This window comes from Pongo pygmaeus, chromosome 3 (assembly GCF_028885625.2).
Source record: "Pongo pygmaeus isolate AG05252 chromosome 3, NHGRI_mPonPyg2-v2.0_pri, whole genome shotgun sequence".
NCBI classification, from domain to species: domain Eukaryota; kingdom Metazoa; phylum Chordata; class Mammalia; order Primates; family Hominidae; genus Pongo; species Pongo pygmaeus.
Genome location: NC_072376.2, coordinates 41,870,111 through 41,891,173, shown reverse-complemented (window position 1 = coordinate 41,891,173; position 21,063 = coordinate 41,870,111). Strand labels below are relative to the sequence as shown.

Here is a 21,063-nt window from a genome sequence, read left to right as displayed (position 1 = left end):
TCATTTTTACTTTGGTATTCTCATGCTTTTTAAAATTTACTTTTATAGTGATTTTGCTGGATTCCTTGCAAATATCTTGACTAAGTGTGACTAATGTTCAACTTTGACACTTTTCATCAGAATAATGTGCCAGATTTGGTCACTTAATCACTTTCACTAATGGGATCATAAGGATAAACAAAAGATTGCTCAAAAGCACAAGTGTTATGATTGCTGGCTCCTAGTTGGAAACAACATGAAACAGAATACAGAAGTATTTAGATAAAATGGCCAGTTCCCTAGAGTCATCTGTTATGTGCCTACTTTCTGTGTGCTGGGCACAGTGCGACACATAAAAGATGAGTAACACTTGATACCTGCTGTCCTTCATGTATCTTTCTAAGTCAAATCACAGTTTGGTTTGAAAGATGTGGGAGGCCAATTTTCATATTGCAGTAATTGCAGCTGAGCCTCATTCTTAAAGCATTGCTTAACACAGTACCTCCCACCGTTCTTCAAAAAGTCGAACCACAAAATTAAACAATAGCAGAGGGAGAGAAAAACTAGAAAGCAGAGTCAAGGGAGAAAAAATATGTTCTGTGCTTGTGAAATTCCCTCCCGAAATCCTTGTTCTGGATGCTCACAAGTCACATGGACCTCTGGGCTTCTCCAGGCACCAGGTCCCTGGGAGGGAATCACACCCTGCCATGCACGTGCGGCTCAGCTCTGAAACCGAGCTTATAAAGATGTGTGTGGCCCCTTCCTCCCTCGGTTCTGTTTTATGCATGTTTCAAGACCATGAGGTCCCTACGCAGACACTGAGTTTTATTTCTAGTTTTAAGGTTTTTTTTTTTTTTCTTAAGTCACATATCTTTCCTCAGCTTTTTTCTTCTAATTACCTTCATACTCTCTCTTTTTCCATAAGGACTGTGGTTCAGCTTCCAGCATGTTTGAGAATTGGTCTAAGCCCATAATTACATCAGTGCCACTGCCGGATTTATGTCTGTGCACCTTCTTGGCCTGGTGCCTCTTGGCATTTAAACAATTGGCACAGACCATCTTCTTGTCATTTTGCTTACTGACCTCAAAGTATAATTTCCATGATAATGCTTCTATCCCTGGATAGGAATAGGTGGACCATTCTGTGTATCATTCTTTCCAATTAAACCCAAGTGTCACTCCTCATTTCTCAGATGATTACAATCTCCCGGCCTCAGGAAATCTCTATTTTACTCCATTAGAAGATAGACACTCCAGATAAATACTGATTATTATTTCAAAATACAGTTCGGTACTGTTTCCCAAATTCGTTTATGTTCATACTGGCTTTATGGGCTTTTCTCTCAAATTTAAACTATTTTCCAATCTACTGCTTGTCATTCCACACACATGCAGATAATTCAGAATCTGATCTTCCTCTGCAGTCTTCTCTTTAGCCCTAGGTGGAGTGGAAGTAGAGGGGAAAGCCTTCCTATAACAGATAATGAGTCTCCATATTAGTTCCATCATCAGGATTGCATCAGCCACTTTCTTCCCGGATACTATCAGCATACAGGGCAGAATGAGGCAGTTTTTAGTGTTTGCCTCATTGACACAGTTATAAAGATGAGTGTTGTCCCTCCAGAGTCTTCAGCTGAATTGAAAGAAACAGTTGTTCCCAGGCAGCAGACATTATGTCTCTCTCTTACCACTGTTTTTTGAAGGAAATTTTCAGAGACGGAACTAATCCCCCCACCCCAAATTTATTCAGGGCTCTGGAGTCCTGGTGCTTTTGGTTTCCAAAGTATAGGTTGAATGTTGTGCCTCAAATATTTTTCTTAAGTATATAAAACCCAAGAAGTAGAATGAAATCTGTTCTTATCAGTCTCACAGCACTGTATTTTCTTTTCTTTTTTTTTTTTGTTTTTTTGTTTTTTTTTGTTTTTTTTGTTTTTTTGTTTTGTTTTTTGTTTTTTGTTTTTGTTTCTGTCACCCAGGGTGGAGAGTGCAGTGGCGCGATCTCAGCTCACTGCAACCCCCACCTCTTAGGTTCAAGCGATTCTCATGCCTCAGCCTCCCGAGTAGCTAGGATTACAGGCGTGTGCCACCATGCCCAGCTAATTTTTTGTATTTTTAGTAGAGCCAGGCTTTTGCCATGTTGCCCAGGTTGATCTCAAACTCCGGAGTTCAGTCAGTCCACACACTCGGCCTCCCAAAGTGCTGAGATTACAGACATGAGCCACCGCTCCTGGCCAACTACTGTTCTTTCATAGATACTGTGCAGCTTTTGTTTTTAACATTGTGAGTATCTACCTGCATAACCTGAACACGTCTAATTTATAGATAGTTTCTGATTCATTTTCCCAGTTATAAACTGCTCCTTGTGGTTCTTCTTCCCCTCTACTCCCTCACTGAAGTCCACTGATTCTCATGATTTGGTGTGATCATGGATACTTTTGGAGAATAAATGAAAGTTATAGACCATTCCCTCCAGAAGAAGTACACATGCACACAAACATGTAAAATTCCATGAAGCCCTTCAGGGATTTTACAGACTCACTGAAACTCCTTGGAGAAATAGATGTAGGGAAAAAAGCTTGTTCTAAGACTCGTGGAGATTTATGGATACAACTGAAATCAAGCACTATCCCAGGGAGTAACTGTACTAAATAAGTAATTCCTAGTCTCAGGGACCAGTGCTTTATGCCCTCTGGTCTTACAGTCTGTATAATTGGTATAAAAGCATTTTATCTAGACATTCACAGAATGCTTGTTCTAGCTCTACTGATTTGGCCATTTGGATATCTGATGGAATCTCTCTGGCCTTGGTTTTGTGACCTATAAAATGAAGAGATTGGAATATCAGTGATTCCTATCTTCCAGGGAACACAGATATAGAAAGCAAATAAAAGTCGACCGGCTTCGTCATAGTAGGGTGAGAGATACACACATGCCCCCTTCCTGGGTTATCTTGTCCTGGTTGGAAAGCTGCTGGGCCAGAGGACCTCTCATAGCCCTTTTAGGTTTTGGATGAACCTTCCTTCTGTTGACCACTCTGCTGGGAATAGTCTTTCTACTGCTGGGATCAGCTTAATTTGGGGAAGCATCTGTTCTACCTCTTTTAATATTCCCTCCAGAAGAGAGTGGGAATGTTGCAGTGAAGTATTACTGTGTGTTAAATAGCATGTGGTTTCTGAGGTCCTCATCAGTTCACATAACCCAGCCTTTCAAAGAATTTTACATTTTTCTGTAGTTGTCAGTTTAGTTTAAACATATTTGGAAACTTATGTTCTGTGACAGTTGGTTGAAAATTGGCTTAGAGCCTCTAGCTTTTAGACTGTCTAGTAATCATCGTTCTTCTACATAATTTATGTACTCATGTCTTCTGAAAAGCAAAAGTTAAATTGAAGTAAGCATTTTTTCCTACTTGCAACATCTCTAATCAAAGTTTAACCCCCTTTTAGGCCATTTTCCTCATAATGTATAAAAAAACACTTGACTTCAGTGAGTGTTGTCATTTGGGAGTGGCATTCCAGGCAAAACCTTTCACCTTACTCCTATCAAGGGATCCTGCAAGAAGTCTAAAGGGACACTGAATATTTGCGGTCATAGCATGAGTGCACTAAATAAAGGCACATCTACTTCTTAAATCTTTAGAGATTGTCTTTAGCTTTAAGAATTTCTCTAAATATGTGTTCTACTTAAAAAGTAGTCATAAAGCACAAATGAAGCTAATAAATGCTCAACAGACATTCCTTTAAAGAAAAAAATTTGTGAACACCATTGGATGCCAAGCAGATGTTTGGCTTTGAAAAGACTTACAAACTGTTAATGAATGTCAACCCTATATTTGCTTCCAAGAAAATATGAAGAAATGTTGGAAATGTTGAGAGAATATTTCTTTCATACGTGTACAGCTAAGAGAGGACACACTGAATACACTTCATAACTTCATAAAATGCCAATAGTTTGCTTTAACATAATAATCATCTGCTCAGCCCTGTCCATCTCCTTTGCTATTCCACCTTGACTGAGTAGTGTTAAAGGAACTGCAATAGCTATATTACAGCCTTTTGGCCAATTATGATGACCACCACCAGGGAAGTCTATATTTGACAATAAAATGTCTAAAAATATATAAGAAATCTAAATGCTACAGAAGCCTACTGTAATTCAACATTTTACAGTTTTAGGTGTGACTCCTTTTAGGTAAACCACCATCACCATTGCCGCCATCACCAGTACACACACACACACACAAGCAGAACTGCAGATTACATAATTCTAATGAGATAGGTAACATGTAATGGAAAGTACATAAAGTGTAAATGTACCTGCTTGAGATTTTCGCAAAGTGCACACACTCCTGTGACAAGCACCTAAGCAGGACCAGCCCCTAAGAAGCCCCTCATGCTCCCTTTAGTTGAGGAGCCTCCCAAAGATAACTGCTACCTTGATTTCCATCACCATCCCTCTTATTCATTTTACTATTTTTCTGTTTTGTTTCATACTAACTTTGAATAAACATATATACCTTCCACAACCACATCCAAATTCTTGATGACTCTTTTCTGTTCTGCAAATTTTAAATGCAGTGCTCTGTAGCTTTCTACTGAAGGCCTCCCCAAAGCTTTACAAAATCCGTCATCAGTACATCAGCACTCTCCTCTATTCTTCAGTCAAATACAAATCTGTCTAATAGATTGCTTACGGTTCTCTGACAGTTCTCATTTGCTAAGGACATGATGTGTGGAACCTATGGCATTTCTCTGACCTGTCAGCCTACTGACCTCATTGTGTGGGAAAGGGAAGCAGAGTTAGCTTTGTGTAACTGGTTCTCCCTGAACCCATGATGGTTTGCAGTGATTACTTCCTTTTCAGTAAACCAATCTGAGCCATTTTGACGTAGGACAAGTTAAAGAAGGACTTGGTGTTTTGAGCAAGGTGGGGCATATATTTTCTGTACAGGGACAGATAGTAAGTATCTGTAGGCTTTGCAGGCCATACAGCTTTCTCTTACAGCTACTCAACTCTGCAGTTGCAGCATGAAAGCAGCTCTAGATGATATGTGAATGAATGGGTGTGGCCGTGTTCCAATAAGACTATAAGTACAAAAACCGCTGCTGCTTAAATTTAGCCCTGGGGCCGTAATAAAGTGTCTGTAGCTCATGAGTGAACATGGAAGGAGGTAGTTAAAACAGAACTTTCCTGCAATACTGATGGAATTCATGCTAAGCCCTCCTAGTCTCTGCAAGGAGAGTAATTTCTAGACTGTTCCTTTCTTTTCTTAAAAATTGAAACATTTCCTCATCTCTCCTCACTGGCAGGTGTCCCTTTCTCCACAATTCCTTGAAAAAAATGGACATTCTTTTTATGGTGCCAGCTGCACAATCTGGTGGCTCCATTAAACTTATCCGTGCCATTGGAACCAAGAAAATCCCTAAAAATAAGGACATGAATTTGTTTTACAATGAGGTGTCAATACATATTTACACGTAGCAGCAAGACAGAAAGGAAGAACCCAGGGCCATAAATATCTGACCCTGCTCTGTCACTGCAGTGCCTTCCCTCTGTTCTAGGAGAAGCCCCAGCAAGGTGCTAGAGGACATGCTAGCAAAAGAATGAGGAAGATTTGCAAGCTAGCCATCTCCCTAGAGGCTTGAACTAAAGCAAGTTGCTCTTTGATTTTTATGTGTTTTTTTTGTGTGTGTGTATTCCCGTTATCCCCAGTCCCATTCTATTTACTTCACCTTAGAAAAAATATTCTCAAGTGTTTCATATGTTCCCATCCATTTGCTGTACTTTAGTTGTATATATGTGATTCTGTGAAAAATATCTATTATATGTGTATTGAATTGAAGAAAAGCTTTGTGTTTATAATGACACTCCAGTAAATAATTTTTTTGAGATGGAGTCTCCGTCACCCAGGCTGGACTGCAGTGGTGCAATCTTGGCTCACTGCAGCCTCTACCCACGCCACCCCCCAGCCCCAGACTCAAGTGATCCTCCTACCTCAGCCTCCCAAGTAGCTGGGACCACAGATGCATGCCACCCACACCCAGCTAAGTTTTTGTATTTTCAGTAGATATGGGGTTTTATCATGTTGCCCAGGCTGGTCTCAAACTCCTGAGCTCAAGGGATCTACCTGCCTCAGCCTCCCAAAGGGCTGGGATTACAGGCATGAGCCGCCCGCCCAAAAAATTTTTTACCTTTATTTTTCTACATGTTTTTGAGACATATCCATGTCACTATATGTAGAACAAATTTATTTTTTGTTTGTATTTGTTTTTGTTTTTGAGAAGGTAGAGTCTTGCTCTGTTGTCCAGGCTGGAGTACAGCCTGATCTTAGCTCACTGCAGCTTCGACCTCCAAGGCTCAAGCTGTCCTCTCACATCAGCCTCCTGAGTAGCTGGGATAACAGGCCTGCGCCATTACTCCCAGCTAATTTTTAAACTTTTTTTTTTTTTTTTTTAAAGAGACAAGGTCTGCCTTTGTTGCCCAGGCTGGTCTCAAACTCCTGGGCTCAAGTAATCCTCCCACCTAGACCTCCCAAAGTGCAGTGATTACAGGTGTGAGCCACTGCGCCTAGCCAAGTTTGTTTATTCTTATCACTGCTTGTTATTACACTAATGCATATACATCATTTCATTTATCTCTTCTCTTAGGGATACCTCAGAGGTTTCCTCCAAATCTTTGCTACCATGAAAAGTACTGCAATGTATATCCTCTGTATGCCCCCAGGCAAGAGTTTTTCTATGAGAAAACTCTTATATGGGGGGAGAGAGAAAGAGAGGGGGCTGGGTATGGGATTGCTTGTCTGTGGGGTATATGTATAATTCTTTCCCATCAGAATTGCCACATTGTTCCAAATCTACTAGTGTGCCATCCCAGATCCATGGAATAGAGTTGCTGTTTCCCTACCTTAATAACAATACATAGTATTACTGAATTTATAACTTGGCCAATTTGATGGTTGTGAAATGACACCTTGTTTTTTTTATTTTAATTTCTCTGATTACTAGAGACGTTGAGCATCTCACAGGAGTATTTACCTTTCTCAATTTCTGCTTTTGAAATTTATTCATTCACTTATTCATTCAGCAAGTGTTTTTTGAGTGCTCCCTGTGTGCCAGTAACCTTAATAAGTACTAGAAATAGAGCGGTGAACAATGGGAAAAAAATAATCCCAGCCTTCACGTCATAGCTGTTGTTCAATGACATCAGTAAATATACACACAAATATTCAAAAGACAATAATTGCTGTGTGTGTGTGTGTGTGTGTATGTGTGAATGGTAATAATTGATATATATCAAACAGACATATGTAAAATTAGTGGTAATATTGCTATGAGGAAAAGTAGTACGTTGAAGAGGGGAAAGGGATACTGAAATTTCTGTTGGGTTTCTTCTCTTTTTTCCTGCTTGTATATGATAACTCTTTGTGTATTCTGGACATTGATTTTTTGTTGTTGTTGATTATTGATGTAGCAAGTGTCTTCTAGGCTGGCTCCCTTCTTAATTTTGCCTGTGATACCCTTCCTTAAACAGAAATCATTGGCTTTGACATAGTCAAACTCCACTTATTTTTTCCTTTTATGATTTGCACTTTTTGGATATAAAGGACTTCCCACTCCTGCATTTTCTTCTGTTAACATTTTTTTTTTTTTAATCTCACTCTGTGGCCCAGGCTGGAGTGCGATGGCGTGATCTCAGCTGACTGCAACCTCTGCCTCCCAGGTTCAAGCAATTCTTCTGCCTCAGCCTCCCGAGTAGCTGGGATTACAGGCATCCACCACCACACATGGCTAATTTTTGTATTTTTAGTAGAGACGGGGTTTCACCATATTGGCCAGGCTGGTCTCAAACTCCTGACCTCAAGAGATCCACCTGCCTCAGCCTCAGCCTCCCAAAGTGCTGGGATTACGGGCATGACCCACTGCACCCCACCTCTTCTGTTAACTTTACAGCTTTAGTTTTTTCATGTAGGTCTTTTACACATATGGAGTTTATTTTTGTATATGCTAGGAAGGAGGGGGGATCCTTTGTTATTCATTTGTGCATCATGAGCAAATTCTTTCAATAGCATTTACTAAACAATCCACTCTTTTTCCCTCTGCTAGTATGCCCTGTGCTGTAGTGCTCAGGAACTGAGGCCAGACTTTCCAGAGCCTGGACTCTACCTCTTAGTAGCCAAACAACAGATTACTTCTCTGGTTTTAGTATGTTAATCTTTTTTTTGAGATGGAGTCTGTCGCCCAGGCTGGAGTGCAATGGTGCGATCTCAGCTCACTGCAACCTCTGCCTCCCGGGTTCAAGTGATTCTCCTGCCTCATCCTCCCGAGTAGCTGGGATTACAGGTGCCCACCACCACACCCAGCTAACTTTCGTATTTTCAGTAGAGACATGTATTTTACCAGGTTGGCCAGGCTGGTCTCAAACTCCTGACCTCAGGTGATCCACCCACCTCGGCCTCCCAAAGCACTGGGATTACAGGCATGAGCCACCCCGCCCGGCCCTGGTTTTTTAATCTTTAAAATAGAGATAGAAATTGTTCTTCTCATAGAGTTATGAAGAATAAATGAGCTAATACATGGCACCTATTATTAAAATGTTTGTTGCTCTTATAAATGATATCTAATTTTCTCTTATATAGCCTAATTGAATATTTCAGGTGAAATATGTATTTCACCTGACAGTATATATTATATACTGTCATATATAAAGATTCCTCTCTGACTGTTATGGCCTTTTCTGTGTCCTGAATTTTTTTTTTTTTTTTGTCTGATATTTAATTTGCTAACCTAGCTTTCCTTTGTTTCATTATGTGTCTTGTCTTTTGCTTTTTTTCTCCAAATCCATATGTTCAATCCTTCTGTATAATATAGTGGTTAACAATGCTGTGTCTGTCCAGCCTGAGCAACAAAGTAAGACCTTGAGTCTCCAAAAAAATTAAAAAGTAGCCAGGTGTGGTGGCATACACCTATGGTCCTGAGACAGGAGGATCACTTGATCCCAGGAGGCCAAGGCTACAATGAGCCATGTTGGCACCACTGCAGTCCAGCCTGGCTACAGAGTGAGACCTTGTTCCAAAAAATAAAAGAATGCTGTGTCTGAATCCACACTGCTTGGGATTGAATCCTAGCTTCACCACTTGCCATTTTACCTTAAACCTTAATAAATATTGTTTGTGCCTGGGATTCCTCATTTGTAAAATGGTGACAATAATAACTTATGGGGTTGTTCTGAGAATTCAATGCATTAGGTGCAAATAAACATTATATTAACTGTTATTATAACTGTTGCTATATTGGACCTCATTTTTTCCCATTTATTTTGGTTTCCATCTATTATGATTTTGTTTCTTTTTTTTTTTTCTCCCCCTAACTTTCACTCTCTAGATCAGATTTTCCTCTGCTGGTTTGAAACTTCTATACTCTATTCTGTGAGGGACCCTTTTCCCTATTGTTTGTAACAGGCATTAATGTCCTTTTGGAGGAACAGCAAAAGCTAGGTCCTAATTAGGTAAATTTGGAGGCAGGTCCCAATCTCAGTTTATTAAATCCCTATTTCTCCCTAGTGCCTTTACCTGAGCTCTCCCCTTGTTAGAGGCAGCCGCACTCTGATGGAATTCCCTGTGTGAGGTGGCATTCGGGGGTCTGTCAGCACAGCCATGTTATTGGCACCTCTCCCTGCCTGGCTCTGTGCCTTCAGGTTGACCAGAAAGATCTGGCTTTCCTGTTCCAAGGCATGCGTAGGAATTCTTTCTGCAGTTTTAGCTTTAGGGCACTGAGGATGTACTCCTGGAATTGGAGTGTTTTGTTTTTTAAGCATGTTATTTTGGGTTTGATTTCATAAGCTCCAAACCTAAGCCAAACTCTACAGTTGCAATGAGAGAGGCTCCATCCAGCCCAGTCTCACCCCACTCATGCTGGTCAGCTCAAACGGTGCCATGGGCAGGGAACAATGCAGCCAGAAAGCTTGCCCATCCGTGTGTTCTTCCATTATCCCTCACATACCACTCTTTTCCTCCATGCCGCTCAGCTTCTCCCAAGTATTCAACACTTCCTATCGCCCCAAAGGTTTCTCTTGGATTTTTAGTTGATAATTATGACCCTAAAATTTACTGGCCTCCTTTTTTAACTCCTGACATCTTCAGAGTTGTATTTTAGTTTCTGTCAATAGTCTGTGCTACCAATTGTTCCATCTTCCACTAGGTATTTTTAAGGTGAGAGAAGGTTCCTTGGAGAAACTTACCCACACAGCATAGGAACGTCATGAGGCAGAGAAGAGCAAGCTGATTTTCTTCCAACCTAAACAAGCTCTGGGCTGTGCATGATGGCTCACACCTGTAATCCTAGCACTTTGGGAGGCTGAGATGGAAGGATTGCTTGAGGCCAGGAGTTCAAGACCAGCCTAGGCAACATAGTGAGACTCCATCTCCACAAAAAAAAAAATACAAAAATTAGCCAGGCATAGTGGTGTACATTTTTAGACCGAGCTACTCAGGAGGCTGAGGGAGGAGGGTCACTTGAGCCCAAGAGGTTGAGGCTACAGTGAGCCAAGATTGTACTACAGCATTCTAGCCTGGGCGACAGAGCAAGACCTCATCTCAAAAAATTAATTTATCAATTTAATTAAATAAAAAAAAAGCTTTGTCCCTTCCTTACCTCCCCAGAGTCATAGGAAAAGAGATCACAGGGCATGTGAGCTCCAGTCAGATACTGGGAATGGGAAGAGAATGGAGGCCACTCTGAAAGCAAGGTCACAACAGGGTGGAGCTGAAAGGGGAAGCACTCTAGGCCTTCTTGAATAGAAGTGCTTCCCAGTTGAGAGCACACCAGTCCCATTGGCAAGCCTCCCTAAACAGAGAGGTGGCATGGCCTTGTTCCATGCAGGAAAAATTTCTATCTCTTCAGAGCAGGTGTACAGAGAGGGACTACTATTATATAGGCTGTCAATATTTAACTCCCAGGACAGTAGCTCAATAAAAGTCCTTAAATTAATAACTCTTAGGGGCAGAAGAAAGGTCCTGAGATCTACTTTCTTCTATTTATGTTCTTCCACAGAGATTTAATCACATACTGAAGGATCACTAAATACTTGAGTAAATACTTGAATGAATGACACCTGAAAGCACATTCCCAACTCCGCACTCTTTTCCAAGTCCAGTTTCAACTTTTCAGTCAGCATGCTTAAATGAGTCCACTAGGGTATCCCACTACTATCTGAACTTCTGAGTGTCTAGAACTTCCCTGATACTTTTCCACTGTCAATATTCTTCTTGCCTTTTCTATTTATGTTTAGACCCTCATTCTCCCAGTCACCCAAATTTGAAACCTCAGAGTCATTTTTGAAACCACTTTTATTTGGAGCCCTCTGTGTTTTTATTTTCATTTTCTTGTCGTTTTCCTAGATCCTATTCAGATATATATGAAACATACTTTGGGCAATCCATATTAATGTTTTTAGGAACTGCCTCAACCATGCTCTTTTTTGTATCAAAAACTTTTAACATCTCCTGTTGCTTAGAGCTAGCTGCGACATTACAAGTTTGTTATTGTGACATACAGAGGCATGCTGTCAGCTGGCCCTAATTCATTCTGAATATACCCACTTTTCCATGAAGAGGTAAATGTTTCCTTCTCTACCTAATAATTTTTTTACGTGTCTTCCCTACACATGGAAGAAAGCCTGGAGAATCCAATGTCCTTTACATAGTTACCTTTATACTCTAGGTACAAACCTTATTAAACAGATTTTGCTTCTTAACAGTGAATAGTCAAAAATGAATGAGAATGGCGATGTTACTTCTCTTTCTTTTCTTTCTTTTTTTTTTTTTTTTTTTTTTTTTGAGACAGAGTCTCGCACTGTCACCTGAGCTGGAGTGCGATGGCGCGATCTTGGCTCACTGCAACCTCCATCTCCCAGGTTCACGCGATTCTCCTGGCTTAGCCTCCCGAGTAGCTGGGATTATAGGCGCACATCACCACACTCAGCTAATTTTTTTTTGTATTTTTAGTAGAGACAGGTATGTTGGCCAGACTGGTCTTGAACTCCTGACCTTGTGATCCGCCCACCTCAGCTTCCCAAAGTGCTGGGATTACAGGCGTGAGCCACTGCTCCTGGCCAAATTTCTCTTTCTTTTAACATTTCAATTTATTTGGTTCCACCACCTTTTTTTTTTTTTTAACTGTGAATATACTAGCCATTTTTGTTTACAATTGAAACTCTGGGAATTCAAAATTAACATCCTCGCCTGTGAGCTTCTTATAGACACCAGAAAAAGTTTCAGCCTTGCGTTCCATGTTGTTCTCCTATGCTTTGTCCAAATGAACCTTTATGAGCCGGCTGTCACCCAGTGTCACACAGATTCTCTTGCCCACAATTTCACTTGGGAAGATCAAGTCCTCAAGAATTGTGTCATATACAGCTCCTGGGATGTTTTTGCTTATTTTTTGTATGGCTTTTTCAAGCTGGCTTAGGCAGAATTCTCTCTGAGCAATAAAGACAGCATGCTTCCCACTGAACTTTTTCTCCAATTCACGTACTAGCCAGAGTTGGATTTTCTGGAAAGATTTCAGTTGAGGAACAGGAACAAAGATTATGATAGCTTTCTGGCCACCACCAACTTAGGCTCTTTGGCTGCTGTAATACTCAGCTTCCTAAGCTGAGCCTTGAGGTCTGAGTTTATCTCCAGCTCCAGAAGAGCCTGGAAGATGCCGGACTCTAACTCATTTGGCGTCTCGCTGTTGGGCTTCACAGTCTTGGTGCTTGAACTGAACATGGCCTTCTCCTTGCTAAGCACCAGCTTAGGAAGAGCTTGCTACCAGTTTTAAATCTGCCTTGTGCTGAGTACAGTGCTAGGTTCAACATAACTAGGTGATATTTTCTAAAGAGAAAATGAATAACAATATTGTAGATAAACTAAGCTTTCTGGTGTGAACACCATAATAAATATCTATACTAGGCGGAGTTCTCTTTTTAGTGCCTTTCATAGGTCTATTTGCTAATTAGTGCACACGTGCACATACATGCATAATCAAATACACACCATCAATAGAAACGGTCCCTATTTAAACTACTTATCTGAATCATTGAAGCAGAAGGCAGTACGTTTACCTATAACCACATAAATTCTACAAAAGAGAAGTTTTATATATAAAATGCATTGCAGAAAGGAAATCTTTTTTAAATTTGCTTTCCTTTTTTGTCCTATGGAAAGGCTATCTGTATTTTATTTCTGTAGACTCAGTGCCTATATTGTAAGGTCTCCTGAATGCCTATGACTGCATAATATATCAACAGACGTTGGTTTTGGAGGCTAGGAGAGCTCTCACTCATCAGTCATTTGAATAGCGCAGTTTCTTACCTAGAAGTGGTTGAATGTTTCATTATGTACCATATTGCTAAGTATCATTTTTAAGACTTGCTATGTAAGCTGCTGTTTTCATTCCAGTAACAAGTTGATGATGAGCTTCTAGAGGAGTTAACAATATTTTGTAGTTTTTGTACATCAGGTTTTTTTTTTTTTTTTTTGCTGTATCTTAATTTTTTCTCAATGTAAAATTTTACAAATGAACCTGCCAAATTTTAGTTCAGAAGGATTCAAGTAAGATCTTCTAGTTTACATTTTTCTCTCCTTTTGTAATTTCTGTAAATAGTCAACAAAATATGAGTCAGTTGGAAATACACTGATATTCACAGGAGAAATCTTAGGAAGCTTGTTGCAAAGAAAAGCACAGCAGATCCCCTCACTAATGATTCTGACCTCTAAACAGGCACCTGGAACAGACCTCAAATTTAAAGTTTGAGGAAATTAAAGAAATTTAGTAAATACTGGGCTTGGTCACTATATAAAACACTTCAGGAGAACTAGAAAATACTACATTCCTTCATATTCTTCCTGAAAAGTTTTCTAGATTTACCTTCTAAAGGCAACTTTATAGTAATTTTTTTAAGTTTCCAGTATAAGTCTTTGAGATCATATTATATTATCAGTATAATTTTGTGTATATGTAAGAATTTTTTAGGTTATTAATCCCAAAACACAATCCAGTGGATAAATTATTGTATTCCTTTTGGCTACCTATAAAAAATTCCTTAAATTATCCTTTATTATACATCTATTATATATGTACATATAATCTTCATATTTCATTTAGAAAGGTGATTCATTTAGCTAATCCCATTAAAAGAGTGCAAAACAAGCTTCATGTAAGATGGACCACCTATATATTTCTTAGCTTAAATGGTAAACATTTCCAGTGCTCTGATCTAATGTTCACAGGGCAGTGAGAGTTACTGCATAGCAAATAAGAAAAATAATGAATAACATGTGCAGAAACTACAGCCAAAATAATATCTGAAAAGCATATTGCACTCAGTGCACGTCTAGGTTGTATCAGAAAGGACCACCCTCTGTTTGTGGAGCCACAGGGAAGAGAAAGGGACGTTTACAATACACATTGGATACGTAGTCCTTTTCCATGGAGTCTCTTCTACCAAAGAAGAAAAAGCAATGGTGGAACAGAAGAGAACTGTGAATAATTTAAATCCTGGATGTAGACCCACAAATGGTTAAAATAAAACAATATCAGGGAAGAAAACAGTGCCTTTATGATGTTTCAGAATTATACGTTGAGTCACTATTGGCATTTGTTTAGGTTTTAGATATTCTCAGCCATGGATATGTGATTTTTTTGATAGACATAGGAAGAATTAAGTTGTTGTGTGGTAAGGTAGTTCTAGACTCATATCAAAATTGTATGAATCTAGAAGCAAGTGTACCTACATCAAGAAAGTAAATAAACTCTGAGTAGAGTAATCTTTTAAGAGGTGGAGACACAGCAGTAGAAAATAATATATTCTGGAGAATTTTGAGTGTGAAGTTAAAATTTATTATGTGCTATTTCTGTTACCTGAAGTGAATTCTCCTCTCCTTTCCAAGGCCAAGTCAAATTCTAACTTATCAAGGGAGGCCTCTTAAAGCCCATGTTGATTTCTGAAATTATCAAAGAGGGGCAATCATATCAGAAAGCTTTATGCTACATTCATTTTTAATGTCTCATAATTTTGTTTTGCTATATTGTAACCCCCTTGTAGCAAGGAACCATTTTTTAAATGGATGCTATAAAAATAGTGGATCTTTTTTACTGACTTCAGCTTGACAAACCTGAATCCCTTTCAGCCACATTCCTTCCCTACAGCCTTCTGCCAGGTACTCACAGCACACTGTGCTCACACCCAGAGGCTCTTGGGTGTGTACATGCTCTTCGGCTTCCATGAATTGAGTTGGTGCTTTGTAAGTGGGGCTTGTTTCCCTAGTACATTTTTTCCTGTTGTACTTCTTGAAATAATCATTTAATTAAATATCTCATAACTCATTCAAATAACTAAGTAAAAATTATTGCTGGTAAATCCAGGTATAATGCTCTAGAAAGATTTTTTGAGTTGCTAAAAAATATTGCTGTCGAATTTTGGCGTAAACTAACTATAAACTGGGGTAAAAGGAATCGGTACATTCTGGTCTCCATTTTAGTGAGGCAAACCATTGACTATGCCTGAGTGAGATTTCTGCTACACAAACATGCAGAGTTTCAAACATCAGACCCCTATGCAAAGTAAGGTTCTTTGCCCTGCATCACAATTTGTACATTTATATTTTGAGTTAAATATTTTAAGAATGTATATTTTATTTTTTATGAATCTCCACTTAAATCTGACATCTTTGTTTAGCAACCAACTGATATTTCAGATTCATCAGAAAAGAAGGCTTCCATTATGTCTTTTGTTTTAATTTTTTATTTCCATAGGTTTTGGGGGAACAGGTAGTATTTGGTTACATAAATGAGTTCTTCAATGGTGATTTGTGAGATTTTGTGTACCCATCACCCGAGCAGTATACACCATACCCAATTTGTAGTCCCCCTCCCACCCTTTCCCCTAAGTCCCCAAAGTCCATTGTATCATTCTTAGGCCTTTTCATCCTCACAGCTTAACTCCCACATTTGAGTAAGAACATACAATGTTTGTCCATTCCTGAGTTATTTCACTTACAATAATAGTCTTCAATTCCATCCAGGTTGCTGTGAATGCCATTCATTCATTCCTTTTATGGCTGAGTAGTATTCAATCTCATTCCTATATGTGTGTGTGTGTGTATGTGTGTATATATAAAATATATATATATATAAAATATATACACATACATATATATACATATATATACACACATACCACAGTTTCTGTATCCACTTGTTGATTGATGAGCATTTGGGCTGGTCCCATATTTTTGCAATTGCAAATTGTGCTGCTATAAACATGTATGTCCCAGTAGCTTTTTTGTATAATGACTTATTTTCCTCTGGGTAGATACCCCATAGTGGGATTGCTGGATCAAATGGTAGTTCTACTTTTAGTTCTTTAAGGAATCTCCACACTGTTTTCCATAGTGGTTGTACTAGTTTACATTCCCACCAGCAGTGTAGAAGTGTTCCCTGATCGCCGCATCCACACCAACATCTATTCTTTTTTGATTTTTTTATAATGGCCATTCTTGCAGGAGTAGGGGGTATTGCATTGTGGTTTTGATTTGCATTTCTAAAGAGCTTCTGCACAGCAAAAGGATCAGTCAGCAGAGTAAACAGACAACCCACAGAGTGGAAGAAAATCTTCACAATCTGTATATCCAACAAAGAACAAATATCCGGAGTCTACAAGGAACTCAAACAAATTAGCAAGAGAAAAAATAATCCCATCAAAAAATGGGCTAAGGACATGAATAAACAATTCTCAAGGTATATAGATGGCCAACAAACATATGAAAAAATGCTTGACATCACTAATGGTCAGGGAAATCCATTATGTCTTCAATTTTATTCCAAGAGGGTCATCCCCTTTTTTTTTTTCAAGATGGAGTGCCACTCTGTCACCCAGGCTGGAGTGCAGTGGCACCATCTCAGCTCACTGCAACCTCCGCCTCCCAGGTTCAAGCAATTCTCCTGACTCAGCCTCCCAAGTAGCTAGGACTACAGGCGCGCGCCCCTATGCCCAGCTAATTTTTTGTATTTTTATTTGAGATTGGATTTTACCATGTTGCCCAGGCTGGTCTCGATCTCCTGACCTTGTGATCCGCCCACCTCAGCCTCCCAAAGTGCTGGGATTACAGGCGTGAGCCTCTACGCCCAGCCAGTCATCCACTTTTAAAAAGCTCGGTAATGGAAGCAGATGCTCTGGCTAGTAGCAGCTGCAGTGTACTTTTGAAATGTCTCTCACTATATCATTTTCTTTTTTCTTAAATGGTCATTGTTGCTAAGGGCAATCCTCTTTGTTTTTAACACCTGATTTAACCATACGGAATTGAATGAAAATCCTCAGCCAGTTTTAATTTGGGTGTTCAAAATTACAGTATCAAGCAGAGAAAGCAGTGGTTGGTTGTGATCACCATGAAGAAAACTAAATTTAGTCCAACTCTTTTCTGATGCTTTTTAAAAATCACTAATATCAGCTCACCTTGCAGAGATTTCTCCTTTATTACAGGTTTAGTTTATGGAAAAAGTATATGTTTTTCCATATAGTTCCACTAGGAACTATATGTTTCCTAGTTCCATTGAACCCTTGGTGTGACTTCATAATGTATTCATACTGTTAGACTATTAAAGAGAATTTGATAAAACTTTCAAATACGTCTCTCGATTCATGCCCATTTCCCATTCTAGATCATTTATTGGTGAGCATTCCTTTTTGACATTTACTAAATGTCAACTGTAGTCCATGTTTAAACATTGGCCTAGAGCCAGTGGACTTACCAGTTTATATTAGCCTGGTAAGAAAAATTAAATAAAATGTGAAAATGAAATGAAAATTGCTTTGAAGAAAAATTAAGCTAACAGTGAAATAGCCTGCTAATGGCTCAATAGGCATTCATTTCCATGCTGAGTTCACAGTTGTGTCATTTTGTACTATTGCCAGACTGTAAAAGGAAATCCAAAGAAAAAATTAAAAATAGTTTTTTCATATAGCAACCATTTATTGAGTATCTATTTTGGATCAGGCACTAAAAATACAAAGAAGAGGAGACCAATTGACTACAAGCAACTCACAGTCTAATGCAATGATTCTCAGACTTGAAATAAAAACCAGAGCTGCTCTGGCTGAAGCAGTTCATAAGGGCAGTGGGGCCTCCTGAAGGCACATATTTGTGCAGAGTATCTACCACTAAAAATTTTTCCTATGGAATGATCAGGAAAATGGACAAAGATGTATTGATTCTCTCAAAGTAATGATCTTCATTTTTAAATAGAATACTAAAAGATTTTTCAGATGTTTTAGCAGATCTTTATTATTAGACATCTATGCCACATAACCTTGATAATTTAGCTCTGAGATGTTTTTCTTGTATGAACATTGTGTACATTAGTTGTTTCTTACTATCTAATTATTAGCTTAACTGTTAGACCAATTTATTGTGTAGTTTTCCTGTCTTTCTCTATAGTTTCCAATACAGTATAGACAGTGTATTATGCATTCTGTCTTTGAACCCTTCTGTCCTTCTCCTAGTGTTTATTTCTTTTTTTTTTTTGAGACGGAGTCTTGCTCTGTCGCCCAGGCTGGAGTGCAGTGGCACGATCTCGGCTCACTGCAAGCTCCGCCTCCCGGGTTCACACCATTCTCCTGCCTCAGCTTCCCAAGTAGCTGGGACTACAGGTGCCCGCCACCACGCCCGGCTAATTTTTTGTATTTTTAGTAGAGACGGGGTTTCACCATATTAGCCAGGGTGGTCTCGATCTCCTGACCTTGTGATCCACCTGCCTTGGCCTCCCAAAGTGCTGGGATTACAGGCATGAGCCACCGTGCCCGGCCTGTCCTAGTGTTTATTTCTTAAATGGCTTTAGAAAGTCTGTGAAAAGTAACTCCAAATCTAATACCAAATATGATTTTAATAGAGATACTGATGTTTTCTGTTCCTGGTCCACATTTGTTTAAGAGGTTGCTTGATTTTTACTTGACCCTTAGTGGCTTTGGAAGAAAATGAAGCCCATGAACTATAATCAGATACTTGGCATTTACCATGGTGTCTGAGAATTAATTTAAGTAGAGTTTTAAGTGTATAGTACATTATCTAAGATCAGATTGCAGAAGCTCAAAACTTTTACTTTCCAGCTACTATGTAGGATTTAGTTAGTGTTTGGCAGCATTATGACATTGTTTTTAATTTGTAAGTGAAGAATTAGAAATTCTGATGTTTGTTAGGAAGTAAAGGCATTCTGGCAGGCTAATGTTTAACAAAGCATTCTCTCTTCTAGCTGTCACCTAGGGGTTTGCCTCTGAGGCTTGTTTTTATTTATTTTAATTTTCCTTAATACAGTAACCAGGTTAACAGATGAGTAAACAATTGCAAACCTAAAACTTTATCGTAAGTTTTCTTCAGAGAACTGTTCATTTAGGTCTTTTGCATCTTTTATCCGTCAACACAATGGCATTTCAAAATTCCTTTTTTCAGAAAACAGTAATTGATAATGTGTTTCAATTTCAGGGTTTCTCCTCTTCAAAAATCTGAAGTTGTTGAGATGGTTAAGAAACAAGTCAAAGTCGTAACGCTTGCAATCGGTGATGGAGCAAATGATGTCAGCATGATACAGACAGCGCACGTTGGTGTTGGTATCAGTGGCAATGAAGGCCTGCAGGCTGCTAATTCCTCTGACTACTCTATAGCTCAGGTAAAGCGTCATTTCTGCAAAACACATCATTCCTCTCAGTCAACTGATGCTTCGAAAAGGAAAATACTAATTTTTTCCCACTCTCATTTTAGTTCAAGTATTTGAAGAATTTACTGATGATTCATGGTGCCTGGAACTATAACAGAGTCTCCAAGTGCATCTTATACTGCTTCTACAAGAATATAGTGCTCTATATTATTGAGGTAATAGCAGGTTAAATTTTAAATCCTTGTCATTTGCATACGTATTTAAAGAAATTTTCTTTATGAGGACGTTTTCTCATGGTTTTAATTAATATTTTATTTGCCAACTTTTTATAAATTGTAAATTTATTAAAACAAAAAGGTGGCCTGTAATCCCAGCACTCTGGGAGGCCGAGATAGGCGGATCACTTGAGGTCGGGAGTTCGAGACTGGCCTAGCCAACATGGTGAAACCTCGTCTCTACTAAAAATACAAAAATTAGCCAGGCATGGTAGCAGGCACCTGTAATTCCAGCTACTAGGAGGCTAAGGCAGGAGAATCACTTGAACCCAGGAGGCGGAGGTTGTGGTGAGCTGAGATTGTGCCACTGTCCTCCAGCCTAGGCAACAGAGTGAGACTCCACCTCAAAAAAAAAAAAAAAAAAAGCTTGTCAGCCATGGAGAATTATGTTTAAATTCTAGCCAAAAATGTTATGTTGCTTTGATAAGTAGTGTTGAATTAGAGTTGCTAATGAGATAATAATGTATTTAATTTAAAAAATACATTATTACTAATGTATAAAAGCCTATAAACTTGACTGCATTTTTAATAAAGCTCAAAAACATACAAAAGAAAGCAATACACCATGGAGGGATAATACACATGTAGAAAACCTATTTTTTAAAAAAGGTGAGGGAATGAGAAACATCAACTGAAGCTAGCACTTCTAATTCTGGGAGGAGACAGAAGTGCAATCAGGAAGAATATGCAGGTAGCTTTGCTAGTATTGTTGTCTTGTTCCTATTATGTTTCAAAACTTAGATCTTTGTTACATACAAGGATCCCTCCCTATCCAGATCTGTTTTTGTTTCCGTGTTTGGTGAGTAGCAAGAGTTCAGATGATGAAAAATTTGTCTAAAAATTATCAGAATATTTAGTTTCTGTGTCTGGATAGCAAGGGATTTCTATAATCCATTTTATGTGTCAAACATAACATCATTTTAAAAATGAAAACCTGAGTCAGGAATACCACTTTTAAAAGGATGCATTTTGTTCTGTGAACAATTTTGTAGCACCTGCTGAGCCCAGGCACCAAGCTTAGTCCAACAACTACAAAGTAAATCAAGCATGGTTCCTGTCCTCCAGGAGCTTGCTGTATTACTCTGTTCTCACACTGCGGATAAATACATACCCAAGACTGGGCA

At 39.0% G+C, this 21,063-nt stretch overlaps 1 protein-coding gene and 1 pseudogene across 9 annotated transcripts in view; one reads left to right on the top strand and one right to left on the bottom strand.

Annotated features, from left to right (window-relative positions):
- ATP8A1 (ATPase phospholipid transporting 8A1) overlaps positions 1-21,063 on the top strand; it is a 256,747-nt gene that overhangs the window by 181,501 nt on the left and 54,183 nt on the right. For all 9 annotated transcript variants that reach the window (XM_063663611.1, XM_054484585.1, XM_054484583.1 and 6 more), the window contains 2 exons: positions 19,493-19,676; positions 19,769-19,879. In XM_063663611.1, coding sequence (XP_063519681.1) covers positions 19,493-19,676; positions 19,769-19,879 — 295 coding nt within the window. The remainder of the gene's footprint in view (positions 1-19,492; positions 19,677-19,768; positions 19,880-21,063) is intronic.
- Positions 12,120-12,742, bottom strand: LOC129034857 (small ribosomal subunit protein eS7-like; annotated as a pseudogene).